At 49.1% G+C, this 26361-nt stretch overlaps 1 protein-coding gene across 16 annotated transcripts in view; it reads right to left on the bottom strand.

Annotated features, from left to right (window-relative positions):
- Positions 1-14643: 14643 nt before the first annotated feature.
- Positions 14644-26361, bottom strand: part of PTK2 (protein tyrosine kinase 2) — a 253622-nt gene continuing 241904 nt past the window's right edge. For all 16 annotated transcript variants that reach the window (XM_059901755.1, XM_059901758.1, XM_059901756.1 and 13 more), the window contains 5 exons: positions 26301-26340; positions 25858-25964; positions 20514-20669; positions 18752-18832; positions 14644-15889 (listed from right to left, as the gene is read on the bottom strand). In XM_059901755.1, coding sequence (XP_059757738.1) covers positions 15677-15889; positions 18752-18832; positions 20514-20669; positions 25858-25964; positions 26301-26340 — 597 coding nt within the window. In that variant the 3' untranslated portion in view covers positions 14644-15676. The remainder of the gene's footprint in view (positions 15890-18751; positions 18833-20513; positions 20670-25857; positions 25965-26300; positions 26341-26361) is intronic.

Here is a 26361-nt window from a genome sequence, read left to right as displayed (position 1 = left end):
TTTTAAAATAAATTTATTTATTTATTTTTGGCTGCGTTGGGTCTTCGTTGCTGTGCACAGCTTTCTCTAGTTGCGGCGATCAGGGGGCTACTTTTTGTTGTGGTGTGCGGGCTTCTCATTGCGGTGGCTTCTCTTGTTGCGGAGCACAGGCTCTAGGCGCGCGGGCTTCAGTAGTTGTGGCTCGTGGTCTCTAGAGCGCAGGCTCAGTAGTTGTGGCGCACGGGCTCAGTTGCTCCGCGTCATGTGGGATCTTCCCGACCAGGGCTCGAACCCGTGTCCCCTGCATTGGCAGGCGGATTCTTAACCACTGTGCCACCAGGAAAGCCCGGAAACGCGTCTTTTAAAGTAAGGAATGGGGCCCGGGAAGGACTGCTGGCCGGATTGAGACAAGGCTCGTTTCTGCAGATGTCAGTGCCGAGGGCCGTGTTCCCATCAGTGGTGGTGGGAATGGAAGGGGCTGTGTCACTGCAGCGCGGCAGCTCTGACCCTTCCCAGTGACGTGCCAAAGTCGCATAGTGAACCCCCCTGACAATTACATGTGATGACCGACGGCTGGCCGGCTGACCCTTCAACGAGCTCTGCCTTCACGGTGAGGAAAGCCCCATGCTGGAAATCACCTGGCTTTCACGAGGATCTTTTATGACCCCAACAGAGTCTGCAAGAAAGGCGTGGTGGATCCGATCGCTGCCCAAAAGTCACGGCTCGTGCCTCTTCTCCCGCTGGAGCGGTTTATTTCTAGATCCGCTGACGCTGGGCTCAACCATGTGACTTGCGTAGGCCACTAGGATGTCAGCAGAGCTGCCCTAAGAGGCCTTAGATGCCGTTGTGGGGCTGGGCCCGGGACTTGGCCCCCTCCCCATGGCCCACACACGTCACCGAGAGGAACCTTCCTCATCCTGGACTCTGGGTGACCGGGGAGCCTCCAGTCCAAGCGTAGCTGGGTCAGCCGGCTGCCAGCTGGTGCACAGAAGCACAGTGAAATGAGTAAGCGATGTTACACAGCGAAAGCTGATTCAAAACCCCGAGGGGCTTTTTTTAAAAAGGGAAATTGACAAACTGATTTCACTTGTGTTTTTTCTTGGCCGTGTGGCTTGCGGGATCTTAGTTCCCCAACCAGGAATTGAACTGGCACCCTCGGCAGTGAAAGCGCGGAGTCCTAACCACTGGAATTCCCTCAGAATTTATATATAACTGCAAATGAGTTAGAAGAGCCAAAAAGAAAATATCTTGAAAAAAGAACAAAGTTAGATGACTCACACCGGCAACTTCAAGACTGATTATAAAGTGACAGTCATCAAGGTGGTGTGGTCTGGGCAGAGAAGTACTTTCCTGAGATTGATGTCTAATATTCTTTCACTTAGAGGCACCAAGTTTAACTCAAGGGCTAAGGGGCATAAAATATTGTTCATTCATTTATACCTTTGCCAATAAAATGTTTTTAAAATGAAAGTTTTTATCACTTCTTTAAATAAATTTTTTTGTCAAACTCTTAGAGCCGCAGATTTAGTTTATTCAGTTTATGCAAAAATATGGCATAGAATCTGATTTGTAGAGCCTGTCCTCCTTGTCAAACCTGTCAGCCAAAGAGACACGCTCCTGTCAGAAGGCGACTTCGTTTTACAATTCAAATGCTAATATGCGTTTCCAGGAATTTTATAGAATCCACTTAGAATTAAATCAAGGAATGCATTTTGTAAGACAGATTACTAAAAGCAGTCAAAATTAAACTAAAGCTCTAAAGTAATTAATGTATCTATTTTACAATGTGTTTCACGACCAAGAAAATAAATAGATATGCTCTTTAACAGTACTTGATTTATAATAATACAGTGTAGCATGTACCCAGCATGATAAGGCACTTAGGAAGCAAGGGGCTGGATAGGAAGCACCGGTATTCCTTTGGTAAATGTGTGTGAATGTGTGTACTGATGTGTGTTTCTCGGCTTTTGAGATTAATTAAATGGGAATCAAGTATAAAAATCAGAAATAATTCCATTCATTTTTGTTAAACATCACAATCGGATTTTCTTAATGAATTTAAAGAGAAAGGCATATATACTGCTTAAAAACAATCACTCTGACAGCTCACGTGTCATATTTACTTTTCGTTGTTGGGAGTGGGAAATATTAAGCATTTGAGAAGCTGAAGTAAGATGAGGACTGATCAAAATTAGAGCAGTTCTTGAAATGATTTAATAAAATGGGTTTTAACTACCTCACTGATTAATGCTCATCCATGGTGAAAGAGACTGTGCAGAAGTTTCATCTGGGTTTTATCCAATGTATCTTGAAAACTGGGATAGTTCCAGAAGACACTCCAGTCCGATTTCACAGAAATCGGTGTCATTGTCACCGTCACTGTTTCAGCTCTGTGAAGGGGCTTTCTCTTTCCACCTAATGACAGGCCATCCAGGGTGAGTCCTGAGGTTAGCAAAAAAAGAGAATTGCTGCATATATCTAAAAAGGTATTTTTGGCATTTAATATTTCTTATCAATGTCTTTGCTTTGCTCTCATGAGACTCCACGGCCGCTCTGGTCTTCGATGCATATTGGGGACACAAGGGGAACAGTCTAGGTCACCCCTCCCCCAGCCCCACTCACTGAATTCAGAACATCCCAACAACCAACATGCCCAGAGCCTGGGCCCCAGGGCACACGGTCCAGGCCTGGCCATGAATAGTCTCCCAAGCTCAGGTCCAGGCCTGAGGTGGACTTCGGACAGGGGAGGGGCCTTCCTTCCTCACAGGGAGAAGCATCTGGAGAAGTGGGGCCTCTGGAAAGGGACCCTCGGAGCTCTTCATGCTCCCTGGTGATGTGGGGACCCAGGGGCTCCTCCCCAGCTCGGAGACCATGGTTCATCCACGCTCTGGGACTCAGACCGACTGACCTGGAGACGCTGGACGGGGCTCCCTGAGTCAGGAAACGCCGGAGCCACACACGAGAGATGCAGGCTTCTGATCCACTCCTGCATCGCTGCTGGAAGGGAATGTGGTCCGTGTCCTCCACACCAGACGTAGAAAGGGCACTTGTGTGTTACAATGACTGGCACCTCGGGAAATTTAACCGGTAAGTTTCTGCCTACAACTTTATCCACAGGATAGGAAAGGGCTGGGACAGCTACGCCGCGTGGTTCCAAGATGGTACAGGACAGACAAGGGGCCTGGTCTGGACCGCTTAGATGGGTCAGTTCCCTAATGAATTCCTATGGGACACTAAGGATCGTTAGCATCAATCCCTTACATTTGTTTTCCTTTTTTATTGTGGTAAAACGCACATAACACACAACGCACACAACATAAAAGCTACCATTTTAAAGTACGTGGTTCAGTGGCATTAAGAATTTGGTTGGCCAAAAGGTTTGTTCGTTTTTTTCCTGAAAGATGGCTCTAGCAGCGCTTAGTTGTCTTTAACTTTATTCGAAACAACTTTGTTAGACTGTACGTGACAGCTGTCATACCAGCATGCATTTTAAAAAACCTTATCAAAATTGATGAATTTTTGTGTAATTGAACGTGGAAGAAAAAAGCAACATTTTTGGCATATTATGCTTTATTATTTCAAGAAATGCAACCGAAACGCAAAACAAGATTTGTGCAGTGTATGGAGAAGGTGCTGTGATGGATCGAATGTGTCAAAAGTGGTTTGAGAAGTTTCGTGCTGGAGACTTCGCACTGGACGAAGCTCCATGGTCGGGTAGACCAGTTGAACTTGATAGCAATCAAATCGAGACATTAATTGAGAACAGTCAATATTATACCACGAGGGAGACAGCTGACATACTCAAAATATGCAAATCAAGTGTTGAAAATCATTTGTACCAGCTTGGTTATGTTAATCGCTTTGATGTTTGGGTTCCACATACGTGGCAAAAAAAACTTCTTGAACGTATTTCCCCATGCGATTCTCTACTTAAATGTAACGAAAACATTCGTTTTTAAAACAAATTGTGGGGACTTCCCTGGTGGCGCAGTGGTTAAGAATCCACCTGCCAATGCAGGGGATAAGGGTTCGAGCCCTGGTCCGGGAAGATCCCACATGCCGTGGAGCAACTAAGCCTGTGTGCCTCAATTACTGAGCCTGCGCTCTAGAGCCCACGAGCCACAACTACTGAGCCTGCGCTCTAGAGCCCGTGAGCCACAACTACTGAGCCCATGTGCCACAGCTACTGAAGCCCACGTGCCACAGCTACTGAAGCCCACGTGCCTAGAGCCCGTGCTCCGCAACGAAGAGTAGCCCCCGCTCGTCGAAACTAGAGAAAGCCCACGAGCAGCAACGAAGACCCAATGCAGCCAAAAATAAATAAATACATAAATAAATAAATAAAAACAAAATAAAACAAATTGTGACGGGCGATGAAAAGTGGATAATGTACAATGATGTGGAAAGGAAGTGCTTGTGGGGCAAGCGAAATGAACCACCACCACCCACATCAAAGGCTCGTCTTCATCCAAAGAAGCTGATGTGTATACGGTGGGATCGGAATGGAGTCCTCTACTATGAGCTCCTTCTGGAAAACCAAACGATTAATTCCAACAAGTACTGCTCCCAATTAGACCAACTGAAAGCAGCACTTGACAAAAAGCATCTAGAATTAGCAGAAAACGACAATCTTCCATCAGGATAACACAAGATCGCATGTTTCTTTGATGACCAGGCAAAAACTGTTAGATTGGCTGGGAAGTTCTGATTCATCTGCCGTATTCACCAGACATTGCACCTTCAGATTTCCATTTATTTAGGTCTTTACAAAATTCTCTTAATGGAAAAAATGTCAATTCTCTGGAAGACTGTAAAAGGCACCTGGAACAGTTCTTTGCTAAAAAAGATAAAGTTCTGGGAAGATGGAATTATGAAGTTGCCTGGAAAATGGCAGAAGGTAGTGGAACAAAATGGTGAATACGTTGTTCAATAAAGTTCTTGGTGAAAATGAAAAATGTGCCTTTTACTTTTACTTTAAAACCGAAAGAACTTTTTGGCCAACCCAGTACATTCATGAAGTTGTGCTACCATCACGTCTGTTCTAGTCCCAGACTTGACGTGCCATCACCGCAAACAGAAAGCCTGTACTCCGCAGCACCCCGCACCAGCCCCGGCAACCACTACTCTGCTTTCTGTGCCTGTGGCTTTGCCACTTGGCATAGCTCGTGCAGATGGAGCCATGCAGTGCGTGGCCTTGTGTGTCTGGCTCCGTCCACTGAGCATAATTTTGATCCCCTGCATTGTGAGGTTCCCTTTATCTAGGGTAACATGCCCATTGTTGGCTTCCAGGTGCAACTGTGGCAGAAGTGAAGGTGGGCCCCAGCACCCGAAGCCCATCACCCTGTCACAAGCCCAGGAACCCAGCTCTCCGGCTCTCCCCTCCAGCAAGGCCGAGGGCACCATCCTGGGGCTGGGACCAGCTGGGTCCCAGCTCTGCGGTCTCTCTCTCTGGCCTCCTTGAGGGTAAACACTGGCGAACGATCCAGGCTGAGTGCTTGGGTCTCCTTCAGCCCAAGGAGCCCGGGATTCCCATCATTTCTTATTAAGGTGTTGGTTACTAATAAGACCTGGTGTGTTAAGCGTCAGGGACATTCCCGCTTTGATGTGGCTCAAGAAGCTGCAAACCAAGGTTTCCGTCCCTGAGAGTGGAACCCGGGCCCGGTGAGAGTGGGGTGGGCTGTTCTGTGTCCACAGTCGTGGTCAGGCTAGGCCTGGCTTGGTCTCGCCAGGAGGAGCCGGGACGCAGGTCTGGTCCCGTCTGCCCAGTGCACTGGAGTCTCCAGGTGGCTAAGGCCCCTATCTTTGAGCGGTGTGTGCTGCATATGACACTCACCTCTCCAGACCCGGCCCCGACCCCGCGGGACCCCAGAAGCCAGGCAGGGATGGAGCCCCACACGTGAAACGATGAGTTGTGAGCAGCTGAGGAAGGGGAGGGGGGTCATGTGTGCCCCACAGGCCCCAGGAGGGCCCCAGCCCCTGCCCCGAGATGCCCGCCACTTAGGGGCATCCTAGAGAAAGACCTCTGGGAGCAGGGCCAGCGTGGGGAGAGGCACGGCAGCAGCCTCCAGAGCCTCCGGGAGACGGCATCTCAGGACCACCGGAAGGGAAGGGTTCTGGGAAGATGTTCACAGTGAGACCAGGAAAGACCTGACACACTGAGTTTAAAAAATTAAGATTCCAGGTAGGAGTTCTGAAGCTGAGGAATATCCTAAAAGTAATGGAAGAATAAGGAAACAGAAAAATCAATGTTTTTGTGACCTTAAAGAACTTAAAAAAACAAAAAAAAGTGTGGGACTTTGAACTCCAATAAAATGTTCCATCAGGAGCAGAGAAGAGGTGCAAAAGAAACAGAACACAAGCACAACACAGCACCGTTTAGACACAGACGGTGAGCTGCTGGTGCCTTGCCGCTGGCACTGGCTTTGCAGTGACTAAGCACGTGTGTGTTTGGGGGTGATTCACCCCCCACCCTGCTTCCTGTGACTCACTCAGTGGCAGCAGATTTGTAATAATTTCCTGGGAAGTTACTCATTAGCTGATTTCTCCAGATTACTTTCCATGGTTGGGCAACCAACTAGTCAGTGTCCAAGAGAGAAGCCGGGAGGTAGAGGTGTTCCGGCTGAGAGACCCAGGGAGGCTGGGGTCTGCAGAGGCCCCCGAGGGAGGGCCAGCTTGCCCAGTGCCCCTCCCTGATGGATCAGGGCAAGTTGTCAGAGGGCTGTGAGGCCAGGTGAGGGTGAGACGGGAAGACGAAGGACAGAGATGGGGTACCTTTCGAGAGTACCTGAGAGTGTCCTGGGGACCCCTGGGGACCTTGAGGGTTTGGGGGAGGAGAGGTTTGGTCCCTCTGGGGCAGGGCCTGGAGGAGGCGGGACAGAGGGAAGGGCTGGGCCACGCTCTCCCTCACCAAGGGCGAGGGCTGGTCCAAGGGCAACTCGAGGGGCAGAGGAGCCCAGGGGCGGGGCTCACGGCACAGGTGGGGCAGGGCGGCTGGAAGAGGAAGAGGAGCGGGGTCTGTGTCGGGGCAATTGGACTCCCAGACCCTGCTAGGTGGGGCTCTTTGGAATTTGCAAAATCACCCCCAAGTAGAGTTAGCTTTGGACCTGTGCTGCACCTGGGGGCAGGGGGTGCGGGTGTGGGAGGACTAATGCCCGCTCACAACCGTGACACCAGTACACCTTGCCCCCCACCTGGGCATGCCCACGATGACGCCCTCCAGCCCAAGACCAAGAACACAGCAGCAGCTGAACGTGTCGGGCTGTTGCTCGCTGCAGCGAGGGAGAACACACATCTTGAGGAACCAAGGGGGCGTCTTTAGAAAAGACTTAACTTGTGTGCATTAGAGTCCTGGCGCCACTGGCTGAGAACAGCACACATGCTTCCTCCTACAGGTGAAGCCAGGAGTCTGAACTTAGTCTTGCTGGACTAGAGGTGAGGCTGGCAGGGCCGGCCCCTTCTGGAGGCTCTAGGGGAGAATTCACTCCTCGACTCTTTCGGCTTTTGGACTCGGCCCACATTCCTTGGCTTGTGGGTGCATCACTCCAATTTCTGCCTTCATTGTCACACTGCCTTCTCCCCTTCTGTAGACAAACGTTCCCTCTTGTAAGGGTCCCTGTGAGTTACACCAGGCCCACCCCGACAGTCCAGGGTAATAGACCCACCTCAATACCCTTAACTTAATCGCACGAAAAGTCCCATTTGCCATAAAAGGGAGCACTCACAGGTTCTAGGGATCAGCAGGTGGACGTCTCGGGGGCCATCATTCAGCCTCTAGCACAGCGGAATCTGGGATGGGGTGAGGTCATCTGGGGGAGGGCTGAGCAAGTGGGGTCTGCTCCGCATTAGACTTGGTTTGCTCTTGGGAAGAGGGGGTAGCTTTGTGACTGGGCATCTTATCGGTCTTGTCGGGAGGGAGGGGCAGCTGTGGGTGGTAAAGCAGTAGGAATCGCTCAAGTCAGCAGCGGGCAGGTGGGGGGAATGGTTGGCCACTTTTGTTGTCTGGACAACTCATGGTTTTGTCTTGGTCCATCACAGTCACAGACTGACCTGTGCGATGTCCACATCCTGTGAAATTGCTGGGGTTCAGCAGCACACAGGCCGTGCTGTGAGGGCCAGGCCAGCTCCCAGATGTCAGGGGCTGCCCTGCTCCAGGCTTCCACATCCAGTCTAAGCTGGGGGAGGAGAAACATTTCAAACCGGATAAGAGTTTGGATTTTGATTATCAACTGGAATGAACTGGGCTTACGTCATTCTGGTCTGGACTGGACTTTCCAACAGCAGACCAGAGGGGCCACGGATGTACTATTTACTTGCCTGCTTTGCTCACTCCTGGGCCCCCAGGGCTTAGGACAGGGCTAAGAAAAGGGAAGACGGCAAGTGTTGGCAAGGCTGTGGAGAAACTGGAATTCTTATACGTTGCTAATGAAAATGTAAAATAGTGCAGCCACTTCAGAAAATACTCTGGCAGTTTCTCAAATGGTTAAACATAGAATTAGCATATGACCCAGAAATTCCATTCCTAGGTATACACCCAAGACAAATAAAAATATAAGTCTGCACAAAAACTCATACACAAATTTCCATAGGAGCATTATTCATACATAGAACCAAACAGTAGCAACAACCCAAATGTCCATCAGCTGATGAGATTTTGTGGTCTATCCCTACAACGGAATATTATTTAGTGATTTAAAAAGGAAAGAAGTACTGAAACATACTACAACATGGACGACCCTTGACAACATTATGACACTGAGGACCACACATTGTGTGATTCCATTTGTATGGAAAGATCCAGAAGAGGCAAATCCCTGGAGCCAGAAAGTGGAGTCGTGATTGCCAGAGGCTGGCGGTGGAGGGGGATGGGTAAGGGGTGCTGGGTTTCTTTTGGAAGCAATGAAGTGTGCTGAAGTTGACCGTGGTGATGGCTGGCCACAAGGCAAAGGCTGGCAGGTCCACATGACCCAGAATGTTCTAGGCCCGTGTGGCTGAGGTGGAGGGGGACAGAGAGCCATGGTAGGAAGCTGGCAGGTCTGGCCATGCCAGGCCCTGGAGGAGTCTGAATTCTAATATTTTATTTTAAGTGCCAGGAAGCCTTTGGAGGTTATGAGCGGGGTGGGGGTGGGGTGGGGTGTGTGTGTGTGTGTGTGTGTGTGTACGTGCGTGTGCGCGTGTGTGTGTGTGAGAGACATGGTCTGATTATAATTTAAAAAGATAAACATACTCTACTGGCCAGGGAGCTAAGAATGTTTTTACATTTTTAAAGGGTTGTCAAAACAGAAAAAAAAAGATAACGCGACAGGGATCATATCCAACCTGCAAAGCCTGAAATAGTCACTGTCTGGCTTTTTATGGAAAAAGTTTGCTGACCTCCGCATGTCTTCAGAGAAAACCAAGGGCGGAGCCGTCAGTCCTTTCTTGGGTGAAAGAAGGATCTGGGGGAGGGACTGAGAGTGAGGCTTTGCCCTGGATGAGATGCTGTTGGGAGGGGGTAGTTTTGTGACTGGGTCTAGAAGGAGGGGGACGGAGAGCCGGAATGAAGCGGCGCAATGCAGACCACCCAGGACCTGCTGTCACCTGTCCCCACTTACATGTCCCCTGGACTCCTGCAGACACCATGGGTGACCATTCATCCTCCTACATAAGTAGGTACCTAATGTTTTTTAATAAGACATTTGATACTTTTTATTATCGTGGTAAAATACACACAACACAAAATTAACCATTTTAACCATTTTTAAAGTGTACAATTCAGTGGCATTAAGTACATTCACCATGTTGTACAGCCATCATCATTACCTAGTTCCAGAAACTTTCCATCACCCCAGATGGAAACGCTGTATCCATTAGGCAGTCACTCCCTATTCCTCCTCAGCCCCGGGCAACCGCTGATCTGCTTTCTGTCTTTAGGGATCTGCCTATTCTGGACATTTCCTATAAATAGAATGTAAAGGAAAAAACTTTTGTTTTACTTTACATTGCTTACAACACTTCACTCACAATATTTCCCTTCTGACACTTCTGGTCCCTCAACGTGTGGGTGTTTTTCCCACACCAAGCAATTCTGCAACACCAGAATTGGTACCCTGCAGTTGAACTCCGTCCTGACCCCATCTACCAGGAGACCGCATCAGACCCCCCCGGCGAAGGGCTCAGCCACAGGCTGTCCTGTCCTCCAGTGCCGATGGCACCATCACCCGTGCTACTGATGCCAGAGACTGACCCTCCCCTCAGGTCCCATGAATTTGCTAGTGCAGCTCACAGAACTCTGGAAGACATTTAACTTATTAGATTTCATTATAAAGAACAGTTTATTATGAAGAACCAGTTTATTACAAAGAACAGAACTCAGGAACATCCAGAAGGAAGAGGTGTGCCGGGCAAGGTGTGTGGGAAGGGGCGTGGAGCGGCCAGCCCACCCCGGGCACGCCCCAGCACCTCCGCGCGCTCACTAACCCGGAAGCTCGGACCCCGTCTGCGTGGGTTTTTATGGAGGTACCACTGCGTAGGCACGACTGATCAAAGTCCCAACCCTGTAGTCATGGGGAGTTCCTCTAGCAACCAGCCCCCTTCCCCAAAGTCTCCTCATTAACATAAAATCAGGTGCCACTGAAAGGGGCTTGTTAAGAATTAATTCCAAAGGACACCGGTGTCTCTCTCATCTCCTAGGAAATTCCAAGGTTTTTTGAGAGCTCTGTACCAGGAATGGGAGGAACATCAAATTTCTGTTTCTTATTATAAATCACAAAATCACATGGAATCACACCATCTGTGGCCTTTTGTGTCTGGCTTGTTTCACAACCTCATGTTTTCAAGGGCCATCTATGTTGTAGTGTGCGTCGGTACTTCATTTCTTTTTATGGCTGAATAATATTCCACGGTGTGGACACACCACACTTTGTTTATTCACTTGCTGAATTTGTTAATTATCTTTAACAGTTTTTATGGATTTTTAAGGATTTTCCGTGTATAAGATCACATCACCTGCGAATAGAAGTAGCTCTACTTCTCTCTTTCCAATGTGGACGCCCTTTATTTACTTTCTTGCCTAACTGCTCTGGCTGGAACTTCCAGTCCTACGTTGAACGTTAAGCGGTGAAACTGGCATCTTTGCCTTGTTCCTAATCTTGGGGCAATTAAAAAATTTTTTGACTTGGCTGTATTTTCTAATGTTCTTCAGTGTATGTGCACCACTTTGTACACTTGTGCAATAAAAAGAGATGAATTTTTAAAAAGAAGTCAATGCCTAAAAATGTTTGGGTAAATTTAAAGAGCATTCTTCCCCCAGAGGGGAAAATAACTAGAAAGATTGTCTGTTTTTGTTGTCAAATTCATCAAGATAACAAACTAAAGTCAAGTATGATTTAAAAGTTTTAAAAGATGTGCAGCCCTCATTGGTGGTACACAAACCTGGTCAGACCTGGGCTCAGAGCGTGGCAGTCAGCCCCACCCAGCAAGGGGGGCCCCAAATAGAGAGACTGAGCCTGACTCCCCTGAGAGTGGTTGACAGTGTCCGGCACTTGCACTCGGTTTCGGCTGCTGTATCCTGCCCTCTGCTGCATGAAGGGACAGCACGAGGGGCTGGGTGGGGTCGGAGTTTGGGGTGCATCACTCCAGGCTGGGGCAGGTGAACAGAGACAGAAAAGGGCTGGACCCACCAAGGACACAGTGTAAATGACTGCATTTCTATGTACTGAGCCACCAACAATTGAACAATTTCATTTGCAGCAATGAATGGACCTAGAGGTTATCATACTAAGTGAAGTAAGTCAGATAAAGACAAGTATCACATGATATCACTTACATGTGGAATCCAAAAAAATGAAGACTTAGAAAACAAACTTACGGTTACCAAAGGGGAGAGTGTGGGGGGGGGAGGGATAAATCAGGAGATTGGGATGAACAGATACACACACTGCTATATATAAAATAGAGAAACAACAAGGACCTACTGTAGAGCACACGCAACTGTACTCGTTATCTTGTAATAACCTATAATGGAAGAGAATGTACAGAAAGAATATATATATTTACATATATACAGCTGAATTACTTTGCTGTACCCCTGAAACAATGTAAATCAACTATAATTCAATTAAAAAAATAGAATAGAAAATAGTATATGTCACACCTCGGTTAAGCCAAAAATAAATAAAATTAAAAAAGAAAAAAGAAAAATTTAAAACGTAATAGCATCAAAAACACAGAACAGGAATACAGCTAACAAAAGATGTTTAAGATCTTTATTTACACTGAAAACAGCACGGCATTACTAAAATTAAAGATATAAAGAAATAGAGATATATTAAGTTCATGTTTTTAAGACTCAACATTCTGAAGATATCTGTTCTCCCCAAACTGACCTAAAAAGCCAATGAAGTTCCAGTCACAACAATCCCTCCACCAGTTTTTCAGGTAAAATTACACTGAGGTGCAGTTAAGAAAATGAACAGCCATGCCCCAGACTGGGAGAAAACGTGTGGGAAACAAGTATCTGACAAAGACTAGTATCTGGGACACAGAGGGAATTCCTACCACCCAGTGGGTAGGAATTCCTATCTACCCAACAGAATGATGAACAGCCCAATTTTATTTTATTTAATTAATTAACTAATTAATTTATTTTGGCCATGCCACATGGCTTGAGGGATCTTAGTTCCCTGACCAGGGATCGAACCTGTGCCCTCGGCAACGGAAGTGCCGAGTCTTAACCACTGGACCGCCAGGGAAGTCCCAAACAGCCCAATTTTAAACAGGGCAAAATATGTGAGCAGAGACTTCCGGGAAAGATATATAAATGGCCAGTAAGTATAGGAAAAGATGCTCAATATCATTGTACATTAAGAAACACAATTAAAATGAGATGGAACACATATTCACTAGAAAGTCTAAAATTATAAAAGACTGACAATGCCAAATACTGGTGAGAATGTGGAGCAGCAGGAAGGTTTATGTGTTGTTGGTTGGAGTGTAAAACGGTATAATTACATTGGAAAACGGTTTGGCAGTTCTTAATAAAGTTGAACACTTACCATAAGTTCCAGAAATTTTGCTCATAGTTGTTTGCCCACGAGAAATGGAAACACGTGTATTTGTACACAAATGTCCACGGCGGCTTCATTCATAATAACCAGATTGAAAACAGCTCAAATGTCCCATCCACCAACAGGTGACAGGTGAACTGGCTGTGAGACCACGGAGTACCATCAGAAATAAAGAAGAACAAATCCTGATGACGCAACAACACGGATATTCCAAAACATCACCGAGTCAAAGAAGCCAGAAACAGAAGAGTGCATACAGTAGTTCCAGAAGCAACCTGGCGTGTAAGACCAGATCTACGGTGCAGGAGACCAGGCCAGCGGCTGCCTCGGTGGGTGTGGGGACTGATGGGGAACTGGATGTACACGTTTGAAGAGAGTCATCCAGCTGTTCACTCAGCAGGTTCTTACTCTGTGTGAATTACATCTCAATAAAGTTGATAAAAGGCAAGCAGGGTGGCTGTACCCTTCTGGGGAAGCAGTGGCTAGGAGGGACCCCAGGCAGACTTTTGGGGTGCTGGTGCTGTCCTGTTCCTGAGTCTGGGCGCCAGTGACATGAGTGTGCTCCTCTGTGAAAAATTCAATAAGCTCAACATTTACGTGCCCTTTTCTCTATTTAAATGACTTTAATTAAAATAATGTTAAAATATATGGAGCTGGAGAAAGACAGAGGGCGAGGTCGTGGGCAGGCCCGTATTCGCTTTCTTTACCGCTTCTCCTGGCCAGCGTGGACAGGGTCGAATGCCTCACTGGGTAGCTGTCGTCTGCAGCACCATGTGGCGGAGTCACGGGGTGGCCCTTCTGACGGCCCCGGGGCCACCGAGCCGGCCAGCCAACACCATCCGCTATCTGTCTCCACCCGTCCTCACAACCAAAATGCCTTTCCCTCTGACTTACAGGACGTTTCCAGACTTACCTGCAGTTCTCGGTACGGGGCAGAGAACACGCGCTGCGGCCGCGGCTCACAGCCCCGCAGTGGAGCCCCCGGGAGCACGTGGAGCGCTTCATCGTTCACACCGCTCGTTTTATTTAACCTCACGATCACCATCCTAAAGACGAGGAAGCGGAGACTGGAGAGCCCGAGAGAAGCTCAGAGGGGCGACATCCCCGACCTTCTCTTCAGACGAAGAGGACGCCAGGCAGCCCAGAGGGGATTGACTCTGCTGCACACGGGGACGCGCGTCTTCCTGCAGGACACGCTCGAGTCCCTCCACTGGGGGCTGGGCCCCGGCTCTTCTCCCTCCAGGTCCCCAGCGCTGCAGACCCCAGTCCTGCGTGCCAGAGGCTCAGCGAGATGAGGCTGGGTCTGGGGTCTGTCACGCTGATGGTTCCCTTAAGAGAACAGGTTCCCCGAGGCTGGACAGGTGGCGGTGACACCACGCCTGCGGAGGGAAGTCCTTCAGGGACGACATCACCCTAGCTCGGTTTCTGCATTTAACCGTGAAGATGGAACAAGAAGGTTAACTTATGAGGAATGTTCTTGACTTGTCGACAAGACAAAGAATAAAAGAAACTAATCATTATCGAGAGTTTTCCTGTATGTTAGTTTATCTGACAAGTCACCTGAGAAATTTCAAATGATCTGAAGGAACAAAACCAAAAGAAAGGATATTACACCAAGCACTTTACTGGTAACACCTTTTTAATAGGTCAAAGTAACTGTACAGTTCATTATATTCTTCCTGAGAATAATTTATATCCCCCAACAAACTAAAGAGAGGGCATATTTTTCAAAATTATTTAACAGAATGGATGGTAAAACTGGACATCAAAAGGAAACCAAATCTCTGTTTTGCCCAATTCTTTCCTGGGAAGACAGACACAATGAAGGGTTAGTTAACTCCAGTGGCTGTAAAATAGTCAACATGGCTTTAATCTTTCTTTATAAATTATATAAAAATGGAAAACAGGGATGGTTCCAGAACTTCTTCTCAATGCAGTTTGGAGGTGCTCTGGTACAAAGCATTTCTGCTTCCAAGAGAAATAACAGCGCTACAAAAAACTGGCACATTATTCTGGTGAAAAAAGACAAAAGTTTTTAGTGTGTTCTACAGCTAGTTTCCAACCAAATGCTTCACATACTCACATGAAAGTAAAAGGCAGGAAAGACAAGAGGGTTGTAGTTTTTTTCTGAAATTACTCAAGTCTTCAAAATATAGCTTTTATATTCTTTCTTTGTAAAGTGGTATTAGCATATTGCAACTGAACAGTGTTCTAACGACAAAAATTCCAGCCTGGAGAGTAAGTCTGCGGTTGGCAAAGGGATTCTCAGCCCCTTGGGTTTCCTGGAATCCTCCGCTTCCTCCTGTCTTCTTCCAGGGACCAGTCCGGCCAGTTCAGGAACCAGTGCGTCACTGCCTCGGCCGCTTCCACGAAAGTACATCCTGATGTGAACAAAATCTGTTCTTCATGATTCTTTAAAAGCTTCTCATGTACAATTTTTATTCTCAGAAAAATGCCACATTTTGGATCCCGGACTTTTCTGAACACCATGATTAAAGAACCAAAACCAAAACAACCCACATCAAAATGCGGTTAAACTTATATGAGATTTTCAACCAGCCTCAGCCAGAGTGTTGGCGCTGTGAGTGCTGGCGCCCACGGCCGGGCAGAGCCTCGCTGCTGGTGGCGGCGGAGCGGGGAGCAGGCCCCGGCACTCAGTGCGGCCTCGTCTGCCCCAGGGCCTTCAGTCTGGCCTGGTCGATGACATCGAGCAGGTTCTTGGCGTCCACGGCCAGGGCGTGCGCGGCCGTCAGCATCTGCTTCTTGTACTCCTGCTGCAGGCTGGTCATGACGTACTGCTGGGCCAGCTTCATCTTGTTGATGAGCTCCCCCAGGTCGGAGTTCAGCAGCTTCTGGGCCATCTCAATCTGCAAGAACAAGAGGGTCAGGAGAGCCTCCTGCAGCCAACACTCAGGGCATTCTTAGGTGCTTTTCTTAGATGCCTCCAGGAGAAGAAACTTTCTTCCTTCCCCTAAACAAGACAGAACCTGGTCTTCACCTCCAGGCCCGCACGCTTTCTACTGCACCTGCTCCAAGACCTTCCTTTGCTATGCAGGAGATGGTTCAAGGATGTCACCAGACAATTGCTCCAAGACCTTCCTTTGCTATGCAGGAGATGGTTCAAGGATGTCACCAGACACTTGCTCCACTCTGATGTAAGCTCTAGACCCTTCCAAGCGGATCAGAGGTGGGAAGCGGGGGCAGGGGCGGTGGAAGGAGCCACAGGGCTGGAAAGCTTTGCTTGGGGTGTCTCGCGATCCCTCTGACCTGTGTACTTAACCAGCGGCGATCTAGCCACGTGCTCTTTCAACAATCAGCGAGCACTTACTGTACACAAGGCCCTTGGAGTCGTGGACTCAAGAGTGACCCAGTGTGTCTGTGCTCACAGCCCAGTGTGGGGGAAGCACGCACAGAGCTGCCCATCACACGCGGGAAAATCACGCCATAGAAATGGGCCCGGGGAGGAGCAGTTCACTCCTTCTGAGAGGGGCGGAGACTCCACAGAGGAGAACTCGCCTGCATGTGGCCGAGACTGCGTGAGCCGGCTGGCTTCCTCCGTGAAGGGCCTCGTAAGCCCCCCACGTTCACCTTGGTCCTGCTGAACTTAGCAACGGGGAGGCCTAAGGAATTTTAGGAAGGGGAATAACATAATCGAGACGGGGCTCTGGTGGCAGTGCGGCAAGTAAACGGAAGGGCAGGGAGAGCCCAGAGGTGGAGTAAGCAGCTGAGAGGCTGCTGTGATACCTCAGGGAAGAGGGGACGTGGCCGTGAGGATGGAGAAGCAAGGCCCGACCTGAGACTCGTGGGTGACACAGGCTGTCCGCATGTGCGTACGTGTGTGTGCGCGCGCGCGTGTGGTTCGTGCTGGGCAGGGTGGTGAGTGCATGCTGGTCCCACTGACCCTGCAAGCAGAATGTGCTACAGGGACAGACGTCCCGCGGACAGCTAGCGCCCGGGGCACAGGGAGTGGGCCCACTCACAGCACAGAGGGTGAGGGCCTCAAACATCTGGATCTGTGGGCGTGGGGAGCCCTGCCAAGGACAAAAGGCATCTCTAAAACAAGTCCGGGGAGCACCTTGGGGGCGGCCACCATCGGGGCAGCAAAGAAAGGCTGGGGGTGGGGCGGGCAAGGCTCTGAAACTCCAGGGGTCTCGCCAAGGGGTCAGGGCGGTGGGGGGATGGCCTCCGGTGACCCCTGGGCGGGTGCAGTAGAGAGGTCAGGGACAGCTGGGTCCAGAGGGCGGGAGGGGAGCAGGAAGAAGCACACGGCGTGCGGAAGAACCAGGTACACAGAGGTCACTGCAGCCGTTATCAGCTCACGTAGCAAGTTAGAAATGGTCCTGCCAAAATATCCATCCATTAGGATACCACTTGCTTGCCTCTGGCACCTGGAGCGTCTTCATTTGGGGGCAAAATCCTTGCTCATTGTGGAAAACCAATTAAATTTCTAATAAAGCAGATAAACTAGCTAATCTCCAAACTGGAGAGAAATATTAAGCTACACGGTGACACCAGTCAGAGGCATTTTCCAAAATGATTTAAGTGGTGTCATGCAGGTGAACTGACGCCACTTACAGGACCAGCTGCAGGAGCTGTGCCCGACGGCCCCGCGTGTCCAGACACCCTGCTGGGCGTGCTGCCCTCGGACACGACCTCCGAGGAGGACGCAGCCTCACCGCAGATGTAAAACCTCAGCCTGACCGGGAGGAAGCATCAGCCTTTAGAGAACTTCCCTCAGCTCCACGTCAGGGAGGCTCTGGAACACGGGGGCCTACACTCTGTCGCAGAAGACAGCGCGGGGCTGAGGGGCTGCCCCAGGAGAGAGGCGCACAGACACGCTGGGCGGTGTCAGGGGCCACGTGAGCCCCAGGCTGTCTCCAGCCAGAGGGAGAAGCATTACTGGGGTGACTGGTGAACCCAGACCACCACCTGCTGACAGATGAGCACACTGGCCAGTGTTAAATTCCAGGACGTGGTGACCGTGCAGGGTAAGAGAACGGCCCGTTATTCGAAAACACAAACGCAAACACTAAAGGTAAGAGGGCGAGATGCGCACAAGCGGCCGCAGGTGGCTCTGGAGAAGTAAAGCCTGCGCGTGCAGAGAGAGGCCGCAGACGGTGAAGGCGGCGTGATCCGGGCGAGGGTGCTCGCAAGCTCTCGGTGCTGCTCTCAGAGCTTTTCCGCAAGTTTGAAATCATTTCACAGTAAAAACTAAGAAAACAGAAACAAGCAGAGTGCCTGCTGGGGGAAGGACAGATCACACACCCCGAGAGAGAAAGCAGAAAAGTGGACGCTGGAGCTGGAAGGGCGAGGCGCGGGAAGTGAGCAGGGCTGGGTGCAGACCCCAACGCTAAGCCTATTTACTAGTTACGAGGAATGTTTATATCGCTGCTTTAAGTGGAAAACCAAGGTCACTTGCAAACTCGAGTTTTTCCAGAGGAATTCGAGGAAGGAGGGCAGGATGCCTCTCGCGGTCCGTTTCCACAGCCTCCGTCCTCTCTCTGGAGGGTTCCAGGGCGGCAGCAGCCCCAATCCCGCGCTCCCCACCTGTCCTCACGGACGCCCCGTCCTTCAGGCCGGGACCCCACACGCGGTGCGGTGGCTCCACACGGCCCCGAAGGTGGACGGCCAGGCGCCGGAGTCCCGCCCTGGGGCCCGGCCAGGAGGTCACGCCTGCAGAGCGCGCGCTGTGCTCGCCCCGCCACACTGCCCTCTGGATGAGGCCCTACCTCTCGGTGGGTGCTGGCGGGCAGGACGGGAATGGTCTCATCCACGGTGGCCAACAGCGTCCTCAGGGCCAAGCCGACTTCCTAACAGACAGGACCACACCCAGCGTTAGGACGCACGTCAAGGAGTTTCACGCCAGCAATGACAGTGTTTCCTTCCAGTTACATGATTTTTCATTTCCGTTTCACCACTTTAGGGAAAATTTCTTTCTTGTTTTTTTTTTTAAGGAAAATTTCTGTGTTTCTTTTCCACAGTGCTGAGCCTGATCTCATTAAGTTATGAGGCAATTTCCCCCAGATTCAGATCTCTGAATACTCACTGCTCTACTGTCTGGGGAACCGGGGAATGGAGGCTCATGTAAGAAAAGCCGCGAGGGTGCCCAGGGAAGGCGGTGCTGGGGCCGTGTGCGCTCCATGACTCTCTTCTCTCCCCAGTGCTTGCCAAAGCCTCGTGGGCCACCAAAAAGGATGTAACTGCTGCCACACGTGGGAACGACAGGTGGCAGTCTGCTATGGAGGCCATTCTGACCCCAGGGCTTCGTCCACTATGTACACGGAGCACAAGAGCCCTCTCCCTGCCACTCGGAGCTTAAAGGGACCAATTGTGATTAAAAACGATATGACGTTAGAGTTAAAATGTTTGTCGCTGTCATTCTTATGAGGGTCAACTATGTAATGACTCAGGTGCTAAGTTATACATGCAGTATGAACAAGACCAGTATGGACATGCTAGTTATTGACACTGGATCAACAAAAAGAGTGTCATTTTGCCACAGTAATACGGTTAAAAAAGCAGCTTCTATAAAATCACCATAAAAAGTCTTATTATGTACAAAATTTTGATTGCTTTTGTATATTGTTGAGTTTATTAGTATTTTTTAAAAACCCGTCTGTGGTTCATGCAAGTTCACCCTTAAGAACTTTGGTTATAAGTGTACGGGAGTATAGCCTAAAAACGAAACCAGAATGGATTCACTGTGCTGCCCACAAAACACCACGGCTTCCAAGCAGCTACTCCACACTGATGGTTTAAAAGAAGCTGTGCCAGAGATTGCTACTTGGTACACTAAAAACGGTGTTCAGTCCTGCAACTCAATGACAAAAAGCCAAACAAGCCTATTAAAAAGTGGGCAAACGACTTGAACAGACATTTCTCCAAAGATGACACACAAATGGCCAACACAAAAAAGCACACGAAGAGATGTTCAACCTCACTAATCATCAGGGAAATGCAAATCAAAAGCACAGTGAGGTACCACCTCACACACATTAGGATGGCTACTATCAAAAAAAAAAACACAAAAAAACAGAAAATAAAAAGTGTTAGTGAAGATGGAGAGAAACTAGAACCCTTGTGCACTGCTGATGGGAATGTAAATTGGTGCAGCCATCGTGGAAAACAGTATGGTGTATCCTCAAAAAATTAGGACTAGAACTACCATACGATCCAGCAATTCCACTTCTGAGTAAATGCCCAAAAGAACTGAAAGCAGGGTCTCCAAGTGTCATCTGTCTTGGCACTTTAACACTGTAATTACCTCCCCTAAGTCATAATGGCATCAGACTGTGAGTATTCTGCATCTTTCCTCACTCAAGATCACATGTATTAGCAGCAGTTATTGACAGACTCTGTTGCTCAGGACATTCCGGGGTCAAGGTCGGGAATGGCCGTGATCACCACGTGATGCAGACCTTCTGAAGAGTCAGGCTGGGCCCGAAGGGCACAGGGAACGCCTCCTGCTCCACGTGACGGGGCTGAGCTCACCTTCACCATGGGGACATACTCCTCTGGCGGGGCTGGCTGGATCCTGCTGGACATCTCGATGACCGCTCTCACCAGGCCCGTCACGTTCTCGTACACCCTGTCATTGGAGCGGTCCAGGTTGGCGGTGGGAGGGGGGCTGATTTCCTGGGGCTGAAGCTGCCAACACAGAAGCCGGTTATCTTTCTATCCTCCAGCAGATGGCGTCATATCACTGCAACTAGGTTAGAAAGGGTCTTTAAAAGAGATCAAAGCAGATCACATAACTGATCTTCTTGTCTTAGGGGACACAGTTCAGCTTGGGGATGACAGCAAAGCAATTCATCCAAGTGACAAATAAATAAGGCACCTTTTTTTCTAACTTTGAGCTCAGTTAAAGGAAATGAGATGGAATCACACACATTATACTAAAAGCCCCCGGATTCATTCAGAGAAGTGATTCACTGTCCCCCCAAAATCATTCACCAAAAGAGAAAGAACCCAGATATTTTACATCTCTCTGAGGATTTAGAGACAGTTGGCTAAGGGGTCAAGAGTTCTACATTGAGACTATAAGAATTTCCACTTAGTTTGAATTTTGCAGTAAAACCTGTATGGCTCAGCTTAATTGCCTTCAAACCACCTAAATGGAAACGTGTATTCCTTTTATGGTTATAAAAAGTGGGCAAATGCAAGTCTTCTTTAAACGGACACCATCTGCTTCCAGAACGCTGCTGACGTGGGAGCTGTGCAGGTGCTGCTCTGTTGGTGGGGGGCGGGCACTGCCCCCTCACCCGCAGCTGTGATGGGGGTGAACATATGTAAAACTGCCCGTCCCAGGGCCCGGGCACAGAGAGACTTCAACAAATGTTATCCAAGACAACCTGAGCCCTGAAGGCTGCACAAGGGCCTCTAGGGAACCTTCAGCGTACTGAAAAAGTCGAATTGGCCACCCTAGGCACAAAAAGGACTGCACATGGCTACTTGGACAAGACTAAATGACAGCGCCCAACAGCTGTTCATTCATCAATCTGCTGCCAGTGCTCAACTCTGGGTGCCCACCCCTGAGCCCTGAGACACAAAGGGACGAGAACGTTCCCTCCCTGCGGAGATGTTCACGTCTCACTCTTGGGCAAATACAAATGCTGCTTTTGGTGACAAACCAAGCAAAAGCACCCTCCCCAGGCTTCCCGATTCCTGGTCCAGAGTCGCATGCAGAGCGGGGTGCGATAGAGAGCTGGACAGACACACAGATACCATGTGCTTACCCTCCACGGCTATTGTCGAACGGAAGGTGAGGACAAGTTAAAGAAATTTATCAGAGAAAGGGAAAAAAGAAAAACAATATTAATAAAGGCAGCAGACAAAACCCCCGTAAAAACACACGAGCAGAACAAGAGGAGCGACTTTCTGCCTGTCGGCTCAGTTCGCGGGCCATCAACGTGTAGCCGCTGCGCCGTCTGTTCAGGGCACCCGCACACTCAGTAGGGGTCTGCCATGCACCATGCTTGTTTTCACAAATAAATGAGGAAAACAACATGCAAAGCCCGAGAATGACAATCTGGCAGCCGTGCAAGAATCCAAAGAATTAAGGGTCTTTAAAAAGAAAGAAAGCGTATCTATGCTTGTATTCACGGAAAGCTGCCCATTGGACATCTGAGTGATTCTGGAGAAACTGCACACCCTCACTCCCTGGGCCTGGTCCCAACATCCAACATCCCTGGAAATGGCCTTCGACCTAGCCAGCCTGCTGTAATACAGATGCCTGGCTTGGGGCTGTGTTTAAAGATATCAGGAGCTTATTTTAAAAACTAAAACATAAAACCCTTCATTTGAACCAGTTCTTATGGTTGGGTTCCTTTACTTTAAACTTAGAAATTTTAATGTTTTTTTTTCTCTACAGTTTAAACCAAGCCTATTCTACTGTAACATAATAGGCAACGTTAATTGAGAGAAATATGGATTTCTTGACCTTTCCTTAGAATTGTCTGAAAAAAGTATACCCTTTGGTATAGAAGTTTAGCAGAGCCCTAAATTCTGAGGTCCAACCCTCCACACTGTCTGTTTTCTGTGCACTAGAAAAAGGGAGGTTATTCATAGCAGCATCACTTCCAAGAGAAGCCCTGTCAGCGTTTTATCTTCTGCACTGAGATGCTGAATGGGGCAGGAGGGCCAGCTCAAAGGGGATCAAAGTAAAAGGCCGCGTTTCCTCAGGAGGCGGCTGGGGCTCCATCAAGAAGAACTACAGTTCTGGACTCCAGGAGGTGAGGGTGGTTTGTTCTAACCCGTTCAAAGCTTCTGCTCTTTTGTGTTCACCCTTTGCCCAACTGTCACAGAAGCGCTGACACAAAGCTTCCGGGGGCCATTCACAGGGACCCTCCCAAAGGCACCAGCTTTTACATCTCTCTGAGGATTTAGAGACAGTTGTGCAGAGACAGCTGTCACTGGTTTCCTACTTTCTGGAGCTTGACCACTTGGAGGCCCCTTGGCAGGCAGTTAGGACACACCACTGCCCGCAGGGATGCAGCCAATCCCAACCACTTGAGGTGGGGGGGGGGGGGTCCTCAAAGACTCCGATAATTCAGAGCCGAAATGTAAAGCCACCAAGGAGAAACTGAGACTGATTTCTGGCTAGGAGTTGGATGAACTACTTCAGTTACACCCAGGTAAAGGTAAGCATTTCTGTATTAAAAGAGTACTGTTCTTTCAGGCTGGATTTGATAACCTCTACCAAACAGACATGTCATGAAGAAGTAGAGACATATACTTCACACTTACTAATTATTAAAAAATGTTTACTGAGTGTATTTTTTTTTTTTTTTTTTTTGGCCACGTTGGGTCTTCGTTGCTCTGCGCAGGCTTTTCTCTAGTTGCAGCAAGCGGGGGCTACTTTTCATTGCAGTGTGCGGGCTTCTCATTGTCGTGGCTTCTCCTGTTGCGGAGTATGGGCTCTAGGTGCGCGGGCTTCAGTAGTTACAGCATGCAGGCTCAGTAGCTGTGGCTCGCGGGCTCTAGAGCGCAGGCTCAGTAGTTATGGCACACGGGCTTAGTTGCTCCACAGCATGTGGGATCTTCCCGGACCAGATCGAACCCGTGTCCCCTGCATTGGCAGGCGGATTCTTAACCACTGTGCCACCTGGGAAGTCCCCTGAGTGTATTTTTAAAAAATATTTATTTATTTATTTGGCGGCGTGGGGTCTTAATTGCGGCGCACAGGCTCTTTGTTGCAGCGCACGGGCTTCTCTCTAGTTGTGGTGCATGGGCTCAGCAGTTGTGGCACGCGGGCTCTAGAGCGCAGGCTTAGTTGCCCCGCAGCATGTGGGATCTTAGTTCCCCCACCAGGGATCGAACCCGTGTCCCCTGCATTGGAAGGCGGATTCTTAACCACTGGACTGCCAGGGAAGTCCCCTCCTGAGTGTACTTTAAGTAAGCACACTTAAAAGATTCCTTTCCATAAAGATTTCTACTTGCTCAATAACCTATAATAAGGGTATTTCCCAATTATATTTATTCAAATGTAAAAAATGAATATAGGTCAGAATTCTAAGCTGGTATCTGATCCACTTTTAAAGTTGGCTTTTCATTGCAATACACGCCCTTTTGAAAGTTTCTTCTTTTGCTTATGAAAAATGAAAAAAGTTCATTAACCCAATTTCTCTCTTTCCTTTTAAAATTTATGTCAAGAAACCACACTGGGAAAGGGTGTATCCTCCTTTGCTCCTCTGTGGTGCTAGTGGAGCTGCAGGGAGGCTTCTTGGGCCTGGAGGCCCAGAAGCTGGGGGAGCCAAGCCCCAGGCAGCCCCCAGGACCAGCACCCTGATTTCCAGGAGCTGACTGCCCGACCCTTGGTACAGGGGCGCCTCTGGCACCGTGGTTCCTGCGTTAGGCTCCGCAGGGAGCAGGCTGGTTCCAGACAGTGCCAGCTGCTTCACTACTGGTCACCGCCCTCCAGCTGTAGGCTGGCTCGCAACTGGAGATGACATTTTCTCTGCCTGGGGACAACCTCTCTGACTCGCTAAGATGGCACTACACCTGCTTCTATCCAGGAATCAGCCGCTTGGCTCTGGGGGTAAACCTGGAGCGGCAGCACATGTGTGTGTGTGGAAAGCCAGGTCTGCCACTAGGTGCTGGTCCAGCTATGGGGAGGCCGTAACCTTGAACACGCCCTGTAACTTCTGGGAACTGTAGCCGCCTCATGCCACAGGTGGGAACAATAGTAAGACCACCAATTCCGTGAGGCTGATGTGAGGATTTAAAATACATGGGGCAGGGTCTGCCACAGCAGGTGACACTCAATGAATGGTGGTTATTAGTGAAACAAAGCTTATCTTAACTGATCCCATAGCTACTGAATTCTAAGATGTACCTTTTTCTACGCACCACGAAGAAGGAAAAAAATGCCAGTTAAATTACCGTCTTGATTTTAGAGATATTAAAATGTGAAGACAGGGACTTCCCTGGTGGCGCAGTGGTTAAGAATCTGCCTGCCAATGCAGGGGACATGGGTTCCATCCCTGGTCTGGGAAGATCCCACGTGCCACGGAGCAACTAAGCCTGTGCGACGCAACTACTGAGCCTGCAATCTAGAGCCCGTGAGCCACAACTACTGAGCCCGCATGCTACAACTACTGAAGCCCGTGCGCCTAGAGTCCGTGCTCCGCAACAAGAGAAGCCACCGCAATGAGAAGCCTGCGCACCGCAATGAAGAGTAGCCCCTGCTCGCCGCAACTAGAGAAAGCCCGCACGCAGCATCGAACACCCAATGCAGCCAAAGATAAATAAATTAATTAATAAAATAAATAAATAAATAAATTAAATGTGAAGACAAAATGTATCAGAATTGAGAAGTAGGACATATTTTGAGAGATAACTGACCTAATGGAAAGTGGAGTGTACCCCTCTCCTTAAATGGGCACACAGAGGAGGCGGCTGTGGTCCCCAGCACACGCTGCTTTACACACGCTGGCCCCAGACGGCAAAGGATGGAAGTCGCCCACTAGGCCACACTGACACACTTGGAGACACTGAGCCTACAGAGGGCCTTGCTTTCCCCAGGCGTCCTGGTTTGATTCATTTGTAAAACCAGAAGCCACCCCAGCACTTTTATCTCAAAGAAACATTCTGTCTGATAAGAGGAAAATGTCTTCAGAATGTTAAGATCTGACTGAGGCCCTAGAATCTATCACATGAGAGAAAAACAGAAAAGAGAGTTTTCCAGTAAAGTTTGTCCTGACTCAGAGGAGTCTGGAGCCGACCAAGGAGCCCTCCCAACCCCACCGAGCCCTGACCCCACTGCACATCGCAGGGTCATCGCCCAGAGCGAAAGGCTCCGTGGGGTCCTGGGCTGCGCACAGGCTCTGGCGCTCACCTTGACACCCTCATTGTAATTGTCCCCGGGGCTGCCGAGGCTGGCGAGGCTGCTCAGGTGCCCGGGGGCTCCGGGACGCGGTGGTTTCTTTGGTGGAGCTGCAGGATCTGGTAAAGGAATGAGTCCCATTACGTAACGTACATTAATGAAGAGAATGGAAACAACCCCCAAACAAACAAACACGGATTCGTGTTATTACAACAGAAGCTAATCTCGGAGAGGGCACCCTACAGAGGTGTTTCTGATGCATTAGAGCAGTAAAGTCTGTTATCCAACATTCTAGCCGTGGGCTGAATTTGGTAAACATCATACTTGCTATGGTCTGTAGGGGGAAGAGTGTTAACACAACATGAGGTTTTTCAAAGCTAAGAAACTATACATCAAAACCCCCCTCCCTCCAAATTATACAAATCTTGTGACACTCCATTCATTTCTTCATTTACCTGGTTTGCCCACAGGCTGATATATGTGCTGGTTTCCAGTCTGTGGGAAAAGAAAAAGCCG

The sequence above is a fragment of the Balaenoptera ricei genome, chromosome 17 (assembly GCF_028023285.1).
Source record: "Balaenoptera ricei isolate mBalRic1 chromosome 17, mBalRic1.hap2, whole genome shotgun sequence".
Lineage (NCBI taxonomy): Eukaryota > Metazoa > Chordata > Mammalia > Artiodactyla > Balaenopteridae > Balaenoptera > Balaenoptera ricei.
The sequence above is the reverse complement of the archived record's forward strand: the minus strand, read 5'-3'. Positions and strand labels throughout refer to the sequence as shown.